Source organism: Numida meleagris, chromosome 4 (genome assembly GCF_002078875.1).
Source record: "Numida meleagris isolate 19003 breed g44 Domestic line chromosome 4, NumMel1.0, whole genome shotgun sequence".
Classification (NCBI taxonomy): Eukaryota; Metazoa; Chordata; class Aves; order Galliformes; family Numididae; genus Numida; species Numida meleagris.
The window spans coordinates 52,162,993-52,177,530 of NC_034412.1; the positions used below are offsets into that span (position 1 = coordinate 52,162,993).

At 38.1% G+C, this 14,538-nt stretch overlaps 1 protein-coding gene across 8 annotated transcripts in view; it reads left to right on the forward strand.

Moving 5' to 3' along the window:
* The window catches only part of WDFY3 (WD repeat and FYVE domain containing 3), a 142,078-nt gene that overhangs the window by 91,087 nt on the left and 36,453 nt on the right, over window positions 1-14,538 (forward strand). For 5 of the 8 annotated variants that reach the window (XM_021394984.1, XM_021394990.1, XM_021394992.1 and 2 more), the window contains 9 exons: window positions 1,869-1,942; window positions 2,045-2,206; window positions 3,591-3,685; window positions 5,390-5,510; window positions 6,777-6,994; window positions 9,414-9,649; window positions 10,814-10,948; window positions 12,560-12,751; window positions 13,967-14,200. In XM_021394984.1, the coding sequence (XP_021250659.1) occupies window positions 1,869-1,942; window positions 2,045-2,206; window positions 3,591-3,685; window positions 5,390-5,510; window positions 6,777-6,994; window positions 9,414-9,649; window positions 10,814-10,948; window positions 12,560-12,751; window positions 13,967-14,200 (1,467 nt within the window). The remainder of the gene's footprint in view (window positions 1-1,868; window positions 1,943-2,044; window positions 2,207-3,590; window positions 3,686-5,389; window positions 5,511-6,776; window positions 6,995-9,413; window positions 9,650-10,813; window positions 10,949-12,559; window positions 12,752-13,966; window positions 14,201-14,538) is intronic. The other 3 variants (XM_021394987.1, XM_021394991.1, XM_021394988.1) reach the window with 2 other exon arrangements.

Sequence of the window (14,538 nt, forward strand, 5' to 3'; positions counted from 1 at the left end):
ACCTATGAAGTATTCAAGTTATCATGTTTTAAAGTGAGGATAAATGGACAAGTTCAGAATGAAATGCTAATGTAATAGACATGATTTGTGGTAGAGGCTGATTGACCGTGTTAGGCATTGCATGGAACTCTTTGTTTGCCGTTTGTTCCTTTTGTATTATCTGTACCTGATGCAGACTGAGTGAAGCTGTTGTGATTCTCACATACTTCAAAAAAAAGAAAAAAAAAAGAAAACCATGAAATTACTCATTTTACTGGTTTAGATATGCATTTCAGCATTTAAAAGCACTCCTGAATCTTTTTTTAAGGGTCCTGTCTAGGAAAAACTCCTGTTGCCTTCGTGTTAACAGAATTGGACTTGAATGCAAGCAAAAATACTCTTGCCAAGATCAATAATACACTATAATTACAGAATAAAAACAAGAAGTGAAATTCACTGAAATTTCTTTTTTTATAAAGATATTAAAACTAGAAATAAGTTTATGCTGTTTAAAAAATAATTCTTTTTGTATTTTTTAACAAACCTTTTGAATTACAATGATGGTTCCTCTGCGCTCACAAAATTAAATATAAGCCCTAATAGAGGTTATTGCATCTACCTCAGGTGGTTGTTATGATAGACTGTTAAGCTAGATGAACTGCTTAGCAGAGAGAAGGCTGTTAATCACAGCCCAACTCCTTTCACGCAGAGTAAGATCTTCGCGTAGTCGTGAATTCTGCAGAATGCTCTTGGTTTATTTTGTTTTTATTCATTTATTTATTTATTTAATATACAAAGGAACCAGCTGAGAAATTTCATCAACTTTATAGTCACTCAGAAGCTACTATTGTAGTATCCAACGTCATACTTTAAAGTTCAGGGTCATCTTTTTTTCACGTGAGGCCAGCAACAACAGGAGAAAGAGTAAGCGTACAGTATTAATTAAAAAAAAAAATAACTGCACGTAGTAAGTCTGTGAGTCACTCAGAAGAAAATTTCAAGAACCCTCAAAAGGTCACCTTTCTGACTTGTGATTTTTTTATTCCTATTTTTTTTATTTCTGTATTTAGAAATCAGTGATGCTAATTATTTCATGAAAATCTGATCAATTCGGTGTTTCTATTCTTGTGCTAAGCAGAGTAAGGAAAAGATTGTTCTGATCATTTTAGATAAGATTTGAAGAAAAAAGCAAAGAATTTTTCATTGCAGCTTGTTTTGCACACATTAATTATGTTTTATTCAATAGCGGATCAATTTTAAGATCTGAAGCTGTAACGTTGAACTTTCTGTTTTTATATATTTTTTCTTACTTTTGAATAATTGGGTTTTTTTTGGTAGGAGATCTAAATCATTTAAAATACTGTGCAGAAAATGCTGGGTAAAGACTGAAAAAAAGCAGCAAAGAAAAGAGGAAGGCAAAACAAAAAATAAGGGAAGGCCCATGAGTTCAGTGTGGACAGAAGATAGGATGACTGTCTTACAAAGAGACAGTCTTCACTTCAGTCAAATAAACACGATTGTACCATCCAGCGTTTCACATCGGCATTGTAAACCCTAAATAACTTTTGGGTCAGTTTACTGTCTGTCTAAAGAAAAATTCCAGGTAACATTTAATTTTTTCTGTCTGTAACTCTAAATTTCAAGCACGATACGTTTACAGAGATTCTTTGGTACCAATGTGTGTTACTTCAATCTGCACTACAGTTAACTGAATTTGAGGAAAAAATAATTGAGAACCTTGCAGTCAGCTTATGAGTGCAGTGGCCAGGTAAAAGTTTTAATCTCTTCAAGATTTTCATAACCTTTGATAAATTAAGTGTGAATGTAAGTTTACAGTCTTCAGCTGGATGCGAGTACGAACCTTAATCATTCTTTATTCTCTATTTCAGGTCTGGCTTCACGCACCGTATGAACTTCATCTGTCATTATTTGAGCACTTCATCGAACTTCTCACAGAGTCCAGGTACGAGTTGGTGCCAGCCTACTAATGAGGCTTGCAAGATTAGGTGATATGTAGAGGATGCTCCAATTTTAAACTGACACCTCCTTTCCTTCCTTCTTTCAGCGAAGCTGCAAAGAATGCGAAGTTGATGAGGGAGTTCCAACTTATCCCAAGGCTGCTCTTGACACTTCGAGATATGACTCTCTCCCAGCCTACTATTGCTGCAATTAGTAATGTGCTGAGCTTCTTGCTTCAAGGCTTCCCCAGCAGTTATGACTTACTCAGGTAGCCCATGCCCATGTTCAGTCTGGCTTAGGTATTTTCATTATGTTGCTGATCTTGATCAAAATACATACAGTTAAACCATTGTGGAGTAACAATGGTTACTTTTTACATTATGTAAAAAGTTCCTGTACTGATTTTTTTCCTACAAGAAGTGACTGAGGGCATAGGCATAATAATTTTTCAAATGCCTTGATTTAAATATTAAATTCAGTTTATATCTAAAGAGGTATGACTGAATGATAGAACTTGCTCAGTGTTTTGCAGAGAAGTAACAATGGAGCCCTATTCTCGCTTTGTTTTTCATGTGAAATACTGAGCACTTTTAAATTCAATTGACTGTTAACTCAAGGTGGAGCATGAGGATGCTTCTGGTTAAAACCCAGCTTTGATGATTCTCTGATGAAAGGTTAATTTCAAGATTTTTTTTCTAAATCACCACTACAGAAAAATATTTAAGGTTGTTAGGTGTAATGATAGTAATTATGTATAATTGTATTATTTTGCATAATTAAGACCGGTGAAAGTTACATTAATAGTTGCAACTCATCCATTCAGGACTATGTGAAATGTTTTTAAATGAGTTGAACTCCTTAACTGGGTTTTTTCATCTCCTGTTTGATTACTATGGAAATGGATAAATTATTACCATACTTGGATGTTCTTTTCTTATGAGTGGTTTTATTTTCAGCTTCTTATGTCAAGTACAGTCAAATGTATCAGAAACATCAGAAAGTAATTCAAGAATAGGCAGCATAGATGTAACTCTTAAATTTCCGTGAAATTCCAGTGCAAATTTGAGTGTTCCAACATCACCATTTCTGTTTCCTGGAAATAAAGATAAACATATTAGACAGCTTAGGAAAAGTAGCTATGGACCTTTTGAGGTTAATTCTGGGGGAAAGAGGAATATATTCCATTTCCTCTCTTTGAGCAGCTGATCATCATCTTGTTCTTGAAAACTGCGACCTCGTGTTGTATCACCTCATGCTGTAGACATAAATGTTATTACATCAAAAAAAATCATTCATATGATATACGTGCTCAGCTGTAATAGTTGGTGAATGTTTTGTTCTCTTTTCTTTAACTTGTGAAATTCCTTTTACCTGGATTTGGAGGTGTCTCCACACTTTCTTTCTTGAACGTTCAAGTTTGCTGAGTCCTGTAGCTGCAAACTTGTCTGCCAAGATTCCACTTATTAATATACTTTACTTTGGTTTTTGGCTAGCAACTTAAGATTTAGGCTGTTTTTATCAACCTCTAAATGTGAGAGATTTTGTATATTGCCCTTTCACTAGTGTTCTGATTTTACATTAGGTGTAAATTATTGATAGGTAAAGGCTCATCTGTCATATCAATGCATGATGTTCTTTCTGTGTATATCAAGGTTTGGACAGTTCATCTCTTCCACTTTACCTACATTTGCAGTCTGTGAGAAGTTTGTAGTCATGGAAATAAATCATGAAGAAAAGCTTGACAGCGGTAAGTTATTGCATGACTTAGAAATACTGGAAGAGTAATAGTTTCTCTTTTGTGCTTAAATACTTAAGATATACAGCAGTATCATTTTCATATAATATGGCTGACAGGTAACTGTGAAACTTCACTTCTTAGTATTGTGTGCAAAGCAGTGCAAAAACCACATGCTCTTGTTTTTCTTCACTTAATGCTGCACTTTGTCCTTCTGTTTCCCTGACGTGCTTCTTTAATTGTGTATCTCTGCTTCATTATGTGGATGGGAGAGGGATGTGCTAGGTGCATCTGCCCTCTGGGTGTGAAGAAACTGGAAAAAAAAAAAGGCAATATAGGGTGATATTTTTTCCTCTTAAAAAAAAAAAAATATATATATATATATATTTTTAGCCTTCAATAATACTTATATTTAATTGTTTTGAGAACATTTCTACTCTTGTTTCGTAAAGAAAAGATACGCTGTTGTGGTTTTGCTCAGTCTCCCCTAGGAGAAAAGACCTAGGCAGGTGGTGGATTTTACTGTTGTCAAATGCTGTTTCTGTATCCCTTGGGAAATATAGTGGTAGGCAGGAACAAGTAACAGGGATGGATTTCTACTTCCTAGTGAACTTCATTAGTCTTTTTTCCTAAAGACCAATGTTAGGTAGTCTGTACGTTTATCACTGCGCGTCATGCCTATCCTCTTCTTTCTGAATGATTTCTCTTATTGCAGTCTCAAAGATGAAGACATTTCAGCCTTTATCACTAAAAAACAGTGACTTGGATATAGGAGAGAGATCCCTATTTGTGTTTCCACTGTGGGCTGGCCCTCTTTGTTGTTTTTTTCCAGGTTATCCAGAGCTTATGCTGCTTTTTGCCTACCTGAGGCAGTGGGTAGAATGGGTAGAATGGCTCTGAGACAGGAGTAGAGAGGAAGTGTGAGGCAGAGGGCATCAGATTTCATATTTTTAGGTTACTGGTCTTCATCAGTTAAGCTGTATTATGGCCTTCAAAGATGCTTTGATTTCTTGTCTGTGGCTTATGCACAAAATTAGGGCACAGAACGTGTCCAGAATGTCTTGTTTTTTTGTGTGTCTCCTCTCAAGTATTCATTTTTGTAATATTGTGAAAAAGTGCTCCTCCTTTGACGTAGTAAGGTACAATAAAAAGGATTCAACAAATAGCAGTGAAGTTGATCTTGAGCTGTGTAGTGGCACGTTTTGCAGTAAGCTTGTTTTTCAACTGATGAGGAGTTCAGAGATCTGACTTGAAAGAAAAGGAAATCAATCATTCTTCCCAAGTCTTACATTTTGAGGGAACTGGAAACTATCCTTTTTAAAATTTTTATTATTTTTTATTTTTTATCCCATAGGATGCATAAAGTTTATCCAGCTGTTGTGAGCTTTTACACGTTTCTTTTTGTTTTTTTGCATGTCAGGTACCAGTTGGCTTAGCTAATGCAGAACACCTCAGTTTAGATAATTGTCTGAGAAGATGGAATATCCTTTTATCCATCCTTAAAGCTCAAAAAATGCTTTCTGAAAAAGATAATGGAAGCACCAAGCATTTCTCGGCATTATGCACCAGATCAAGTGTAGCAGGTTGTCTGTGCTCTAGCACAGCTTTCTCTCAGCAGATTGAATTTACTTGTGTATGGAAATTATGAATAGCCTTTAAAATGTCCATGTTCCAGAAGACTACTTTTGCTTAATTCTGTTTGTACTTATTGTCTAGGAACTGAGGATGATTTTGGAGGACTTGTTTCAGCTAATCTTATTCTACTGCGGAACAGGCTTTTAGATATCCTCCTGAAGCTTCTATATACCTCCAAAGAAAAGACAGCTGTTAATTTGCAGTAAGTACCAAGAACTTGAGATAGAGCAAGGATAATATTTTCTAATTTGAAGGGAGACAATTATATAGGCCCCATTTCATTCCTTGGTTAAATAGTGTAATTTTATAGGAACTGTTGAATGATATACACAGTTGTTGCTGAATAAGCTGGCAGAAATAGAGTACGTGATTCTTGAGTTTTATGTTCTCAGTTTTGCTATGATAATGATTGTAGTAAGCAGATGCAGGTGTAAGTTGCACATTTTTTGGCTGTTGCATTCACTTTCTGGTTTTGAATCTTCGAAAAACAAGAAGTTTAAGAGCATGGTTAACTAGATTATTGTAAATACACTTCAAGGGACAAACAACAGAAGAAAACATTATTGTAAGCTTGACGGGGGAACATCATACATATTAGTTTGGGGGAGAGTTGTGTTATTCTTAGTTTTACTTCCTAAACAAAAACAGTGATTATAGAATTGTCAGTGTTAAAACTTTGAGATCCATGACTGAGGAGGATACAGGAGGAAGACGTTTGAATGGCTGACTGCTTTGACTTTTAACTTCATACGTGGCTATGGAGAAAATGTAATCTATTGAAAGAAAATGCTTGTGTTTTTAGAGAAGTGGGATAATCCATTTCTCATTTTGGTGAAGATCAAATGGCTTCAGTAGTAAGGGTCAGCGTTCGAATTGTTAATCTTAGAATACCACTTTGTTCCTGAATGTGCTGTTGATTTTCAACCATCCTGGTTTTAAAGAAAAAAAAGTGTGTTTCTCAGACATGGAAATTATATGATGGTATTTTCTCAAAATATTCCCAAGCAATTCTTTTCTTAGTAAAATAAATAGATAAACTGTTTTGGTTTTAAAAATAATATTTTATTAAAAAAGTACCTGTGAAAACTCTATATCTGCGTATGACTCAACAAATTGTGTTTAGAAAGAACAGTTGGTTGACAAATGTTTTCAGGTCAGCATTCCATGTTTCTTACAAAAAACAGCACTTGGTGAAATGTTAAACCAACTGGAACAATCCGAGTTAGCTATATTCAGTCGTGCCCTTCACCTAAACAACAACTGACATCGATCTCTGGGTTCTCTTTAGTGAGAGTTGCAGAGTAACATTCCTTGTTCAGAGGTAGGTTAAACTAAGCATGCAGAAAATGCTCGGTTTGGTCTGAATTTTCTTCAGTCTTGAAGATTGCTCTGTAGTGGAGGACACTGACTTATGCTGTCTAGTAGGAGAATAAATGCTTTAATGTGTGACTTTTTTCTCTTTTGTTAGGGCTTGTGAAGAACTGGTCAAGACCCTGGGGTTTGATTGGATTATGATGTTCATGGAAGAACATTTGCATTCCACCACAGTCACGGCTGCCATGCGAATTCTTGTGGTCCTGCTGAGTAATCAGTCCATCCTTATTAAATTCAAGGAAGGGCTCAGTGGTGGAGGCTGGCTTGATCAAACGGATTCTGTCTTGACCAATAAGATTGGTACTGTGCTAGGTATGGTATGAAAATTCCCTGATGTCTGCATCCTTCCTATTACTGTTGTCTCTGCTCTGATCAGATGCTGTTGCCCTTTGTTTTTCTGTGAATAAATAGATTTCCTGAGTGGTTCTACACAGTTGACGTTGCACAGATGTTGTTATAGTTCAGTCTTACCTTTTCATCTGCATGAAGCTGAACTGCAGTCAGTTTTGTATCACTGTCAGCATATGGTTAATTATGTCCTGTGGGCAAGCACATCTGAGCTAAAGGCAAAGACATCACACAAGATGCTACACTCAAGCAAGTGAAGATTCAGAAAAAAATATTAGTTGCATTAGTTACAGCATCATGCAATGATAAACCTGTGCTGCTTTGTCTAGTGAGTTCTATGCAAATTAGAATTACCAGTTTGGATCTGTGCTACCTGGGAAATTTCTGTGTGCATACAGCACACATTTCAGCCCTTCTTTTCTGCGAAGCTTGCTGTCATGCCTTCTTTGTGCACACGTATGCCCCCTGGCTGCTACTAAAGGTTATTTTGGGGGTTCTTAAAATCTTGTTTATCCAGACTTACTAGAGTTTTCCATTACCCTGCAGAATCTAGAATGGATGGTATAAGGTGTTAGTCCTATATTCTGAGCTATCACTAAGCTGTCTGAAGTACATCTCCAAGAGTCTGAAGTAAAAGATGTTATTTTCTGGTAAATAGGCAGTGGAGGTGTTGCCCTTCTGGTTGCCTAAAAGTTTTTACGGAGTTTGTAGCTGGTAGTTTGCCCTGGCTCTACTGGCAGAAGTCTGTGTATAGGCTGTATTGAAGGTGTGCGACATGAGACAGGAGGGTTTTTTTTTTTTTTTTTTGAGTATTTCAGTATTCCTTTTCTTCTTCATCCCTGAACTACTGGATCTTAAGTAGCTATGCATTCACTGTAGAGTTTCTCAGGAAAAACAAGACGTGGTACCTGATATTAAAGTCAGTATTATCTTAGGGGCTTGGTAAGTTGTCACAAAGAATAACTTCTCCCCTCTGCCATTATAATGGTGGTAACAGAACTCTTCAGAGAGAAGTAATGTACGTGTTATGCAAGTTTGTGCAAACTTTTAACTTTATTTCCTCTGTTATGTTATCTGCAGGCATTTTATTTGGTAACCTTGATCAGGATATATCCTATTTTCAGTTGGTCTGGTTTTTTTTGGTAATATGCAGACAGTGGTTTTCAGATTGCTGCCAATTTAGACCCTTGTGCAAAAGCACTGAAATTAAATGCCAGTCTTCCCAGGAGCTGGAGTTGGCTTTACATCAGGGCAGTTGTAATTACTGTTAATACAACTTAGTTGTCATTTCTGGGGCGATTGTGCAAGTAGCCACTACTCTGTGTTAAAGCGGTAAATGATCTGTTTCTTCACTAAGGACTTTCCCAAACTGGTTTATTATATGAAAATAGTTGTTAAAATTTGCACTGTTCTTCATTTTGAAGGAGGACTTTTCCTGAAATGTATACTTTAATACAGTTTAGTGAAATATAAAGTCCAGGTTGTTGTGCTTTGTCTCTTTGAATTCTGTCAAAGTACCTTGTGCCACCTTATTCTTCACATAAATCAGCTGTCTGGGAATTCAGACTCTTTATGGTGGCTTCCCATAACATATCTCTCATGGTATTATGATGATGCTTTGCATCAGCAATGAACTAGGAAAGCTTTGGCAATCGGTATTTGAGAAACCATGTTACGTATGCAAAGGTTAGTTGTAAACATACTGCAGCATCTGTTGTTCGGCTGATAATGACTCCGATCTGTATTTTGTGTAATAATTTCTTCATGTTTGCATGTACATGCCTTAAAATTTGAAACCCATTGACAGTTTAGGCCATTGATTTTTTTGTGTTACAGATTCTCTTTAAATGTCCAATAATATAATTTTCTTCAGTCATCTTCAGTAATCTTTCTAAAATAGATGTGTATTTACAGTCACATTTGAAGAGCATATGTGGAGTTGTCCTTTTTTTCATATTTTCATATGTATCATTTTAACTGATGCCAAGCTGCACTGCAGCCAAAGAGATATTTTTAAAATTGCTTCTTGTCAAACGACAATGACCGATACAACTGCCTTAATTTTCATACTCTGTATTTTTTTTTAAATACGTTACAAAATACTGACTCCAAGATTTCTACTGCAACCAGCTGAGATTGATTTTTGTTTAATCTTGCTGATAGAGTTTGTGCAGATTTTTGGCAGGGATTTAATTAGTTGGATTCCTCATTTGTGTATGTATATATATATGGATATCAGTGTGTATGTATGTATTCAAGCATTTGTTTTTTATAGTGTGAAATTTCTGGAGAGGTACTCTCCTGTGTTCAACGCTTCAGTATGGCTGAGCTTCGCAGGCGTTTACCTATTATCATTGTTGACTTTTGTTTTCCTTTCTCTCAGGGTTCAATGTTGGCAGGAGTGCTGGTGGAAGATCGACAGTCCGGGAGATAAACCGAGATGCGTGTCATTTCCCAGGCTTCCCCGTCCTGCAGTCCCTTCTCCCCAAGCACACAAATGTACCTGCACTCTACTTCCTCCTCATGGCCCTTTTCCTGCAGCAGCCGGTCACTGAGCTGCCTGAAAACCTGCAGGTCAGTGCGCCCATCACCAGCGGCCGATGTAAGCAGGGCTCACAGGTAGGGATTACCTAGTAAGATGTAAGTGTTATTCTGTCTGTCGTCAAAGAAAATAATGGATTAACATCCCCAATCCCCTGCAGCTGACTCAGAAGTCAGTGCATCCTGTTCTGTGCTGTGTTGGGAGTGGGAGGATGAGATGCGGTGGGAGTATGTGGAAGGCAGCCTGCTGTGGCAGAGCTGCAGCTGGTTTCTGTCTGGGATGTTCTGGAGTCAAGTTGACATGGAAGGGGGTATGACTTTTTTGTAAGAGTGGGAGTTGTTGTGGTAAGGAGTGGTCACAGGGTTACAGACAGAACAAGGCAGTTATTTAAAAAAAAAAATTCGTATTTTCAGGGAAGCATCATGGTTCTTAGGGGAAGAATGTATTATCATTCTGAGCAGGTTGATCTGGAACCTGTTTTGATTGTATGTAAATGAATAGGAAGCCTTAGTGTAGGCTTTTATGGAGAAAAGCCTGCTCCAGGTTGACCAGGGTACCCTTTTTGAACAGATACCAAGAGTGCCAACATCCACTTTTCAATGGGAAATGGAAGGTAAAAGTTACAGATCAGAAGGTATTCTGCCTACATTTTCTCAAGAGGAATACTTGGCAGCACATGCAGCACTATGCTATTGCAGAGTCGTGAAGCTCATCTTCTGCTTACAGTGTTGAAATACAGTGATGTTAAACTGAAGTGAAATGCAGCTATCTAAAATGTTTGGCAGTAGAGCTCTTAATGGTAGAGTTTGGGCAGTTTGTCATTCTCCTATTTATTTTTAAATGCTTTTTGAAATTTATTACTGGATAATACAACTTGGTATATTTTCCTTGTTCATGTTTTTTTCCTGTGGGACGCTTAGTGAGTTTTGTTGCTACAAATGCTGAAGTAAAATGAGTTGATTGTGCAGCATTTGTGCTGGTGTTTCTCATTTCAGAAGATGTAAATACTTGGAAGAAGGAGAGAGCTGCAGTTGTGTTGTTCTGTGGTTGGAAGGAATTTCCTTCAGTGCCTCATGACACATGATCTCCCTACGAATTTCTGGGGGATTAAACTTTTTACTTTCTGTAACCTTTATTATTTAGATACTTTCAAATGAATGTCATAGATATGGTAAAGTAGTATCGAATTGCACTGCAGAAAGGGTTTATTTTATGTCTTTCTCTTCTTTTACCTCTTACAGTTTGATTTAGATTCTATTTGGACATTCATATTTGGAGTTCCTGCCTCTTGTGGCACTGTTACCTCTTCAGTACATACTGTTTGCACAGAAGCTGCCTTCTTGCTGTTGGGAATGCTGAGGAGCATGCTGAATTCAGTAAGCATATGTATTTTGCATTTGTTTGAACATACAAAATTGCTTGAGCCCACCATATGGTCAAAAGCCAAATTGGAAAGGTGAAGTTTTAGTTAGTGTCATGACAAACCCAGCCAGCATTTAGGCTCATAGTACTTGCGTAAAAACAATCATTGTCATTGGGTTATTCTGTCTTACTTTGTTACCTGTAGCAATATTAGTGGCCATAAAATTAGCACTGCTTTTTCACAAAAAGGCTAAGATTTGCATTTTGCTGCGAGTAAAGCAAAACCAGGAAGCAGAAGGATAAAATGCCCTTGGCAGAGATAACGGGTTTTTTTTTTTTCTGCTTAACATCATGGCAGCATGTTTGAGACTCTCCAGTCCATCTGCTCAGAGCTCTGATAGCTGCTGATTTTGTGCATGAAGCTTCCATATGCAGAGAAGTCCCCTGACTATTAATAGCCACATACTGAAGGAAATGAACTTACTGCCAGAAAAAAATGTGTTCTTTTCATTTTTGAATCTAGTGTCAGTAGTAGTGAAAGTTGGTTTCTTGGTGGGAAACTTTTGTATTAACTGGGACCTAAAGCATTTATTTGCTGAAAATGATCTTGTGAAATGTTTGAAAAGCAGCACCTGTTCAGATGTAATGACCAAGCAGGTGACATGTTTATAATATGCACCGGGAAGCGTTGGGTGCATGTTTCACGTGTGTTGACTTATCCAGATGTGATCAGCACACACATCCAGAGAACACATAGAATCATAGAATTAGCTAGGTTGGAAAAGACCTACGAGATCATCCAGTCCAACCATCCACCTACCACCAATAACCCCACTAAGCCATGTCTCTCAACGCTATATCTAAATGTTTCTTGAACACCTCCAGGGACGGTGACTCCACCACCTCCCTGGGCAGCCCGTTCCAGCACCTGACCACTCTTTCAGAAAAGTAGCATTTCCTAATGTCCACCCTAATCTCCCCTGGCGCAACTTGAGGCCATTCCCCCTCGTCCTGTCACTAGTTAAAAGAGAGAAGAGGCCGATACCCAGCTCACTACAACCTCCCTTCAAGTAGTTATAGAGAGCGATGAGGTCTCCCCTGAGCCTCCTCTTCTCCAGACCGAAGACATCTTGGTGACCTGCTGGGGTCCACATTCCTGTTACAAGTTGATGTGTCAAATGTTGTGAGTTCATACACTTGGTCACACGTTGGGGTCAAGTGTTCATCATCATGTGCCCTGCTCAGCAGCCGTGTGTTTTGTCACATGTGATGCCTCATTCCTCACATGTTAGTGAGGTTCTCAGACACGTGTTCTGTTGCACATTTGATCGGGCATCAGTTCACATGTCTGGACATCATGTCTATGGTCATGTCCTCTGGACACCTGTTTGGTCATCTGTTCTGACACATGCTCCAACACATCTGACATGGTCTAGATCTGTTTTCTGACACTGTGTCATGTTTGGTCTCGTGTTTCTGCTCTGTTTGAACAAGCGCTTGACCACTTTTGATGCATTTCACCCCATCTCTGACCACACCATTCTTCCTACCACAGCTCTTCTCTGACAGGAGTGTTCGTCTGGTAGCTTAATCTGCATTAACGTGCTGTTTGTTTTTCAACCCAGCCGTGGCAGTCTGAGGAAGAAGGCTCTTGGCTTCGAGAATATCCCGTCACCTTGATGCAGTTCTTTCGCTATTTGTATCACAATGTGCCGGACCTTGTTTCCTTGTGGATGAGCCCAGAGTTCCTGTGTGCGCTGGCAGCAACTGTATTTCCTTTCAACATACGACCTTACTCTGAGATGGTAGGAAATTCAGTGAGTTGGATTTTCTGTTCTTTTTCCCACAAATGCACTTTCTGAGGTTTTATCAATTATAAGCCTTATGAAGGTAAAGCTCTACTTGTCGTGCAGAAATTGATGGTTTTAAAGACTGGACTGGAAAATTTGTATCTACGTTTTGAAACTGAGAGGGGTGTACGCTCAACCAAAAGGCAGATGCTGCACAGTGACATCTGAAACTTCAATTTAGGGGTAACATGCACTACTGATTTGTTTCCTAGTGGGCTGATTCTTTCTCAGACAAGAATCAAGTTAACTCAGATTTACAATAGGAAAAAGACTGACTCAGCTTCTCTTTCTCCTCTCCGTTCTGGAGGATGTGATAGAATCTTAAACTGCTTCTTCCCCCCACTTCTCTGGCTTAACCACAACAGAGTATTTTTGTCTTACCTGGAACTGCTGAGCTCTAGCTAGGATACTGTATGAATCCAGCTTTCGTTGCATTGCTGCCTGAAGCAGAAAATGTGATAAGGTATTAATTTACGTGTTCTTTGAGCTAATTGTTGTTTATAAATCGTGCTGTTTCTAGAGCTTGAAAGGAAACAAACAGCTGTTAGCCGGCATGTAAAAGTAATTACACTAAGAACATGGAAGGATAATTAGGTTACAGGTTAGCAACTGCTATAACTAGGATAAGATATGATAAAATACTTACCTGTATATGTTGCTGAGTCTAATAAAGACATACAGATTATTTATTTTTCTTTTAACTTGAAGGAGATACTAGGAATTCTGGTAATGCTGACTTGGCATTCACCTGTATAGAAGAGCCTTGCATCTCTGAGTTGTTTTTTAGTACTTCAAGTACCAAGTACCTTTAATTCTTCAGTTACTAAATTTTTCAAAACTTTTGGGTCTTTTTTTGCTATGAGAATATGCATTTTTGCGAAGTATTTAGAAGTTACCCAAGAGATTCTTGTACATAACTATCTTCCATGTGAAATGCGACCTTTAGCTCAGGTAACTCATGCCAGCCTTTGCTGGCTTTTTTGCCATGGCAGTCAGAAACTAGAATTTGGATACTTTGCCTGCTGGACCTCATCCTGAACACAATAATCTTGCAAAAAAAAGAGCTGTTAGAAAACTAGATACGAAGTGTGTAGCCTTGAAATGGCAAGTGGGGGATAGAGGAGTGGAATGACTGCTGTTAATTTGCTCAGCTCTGGAGCTTTGACGTACTGTTTCTCACAGGTCACTGATCTTGATGATGAGGTTGGGTCCCCAGCTGAAGAGTTCAAAGCCTTTGCAGCTGATTCTGGCATGAACAGGAGCCAGTCAGAATACTGCAATGTTGGCACCAAGACATACCTAACGAATCACCCTGCCAAGAAGTTTGTGTTTGACTTCATGCGTGTCCTGATAATTGATAACTTGTGTCTCACACCAGCCAGCAAACAGACTCCTCTGGTGGATCTTCTGCTAGAGGTAAAGTTAATTTTGTCTTGAGCTTACTGCGACACTTGTTTCCCCTCGGTGTTTCTCTTTACCTTTATCTGGCATTCAGTAGAATCTTGGAAATTGTCATTAAATAAGGGATACAGAGAAAGAATGTTATTGTCTCAAAAATTGTTTAACACCTTGGAAAACCTAAGAAAGCTAACATTAGAGGATTTATTTCAGCTTCTCTTTTGGAATGCCTTCTGGATCTTATTTCCTTGCCCTGGCATTTACATATGTTAGTGATACCCTTAAATGCCTGAGCAAAAAACCCTCATGCTATTTATGGAATCTTTTCTTGTTATGTTCACTTCTCTCCTACTATC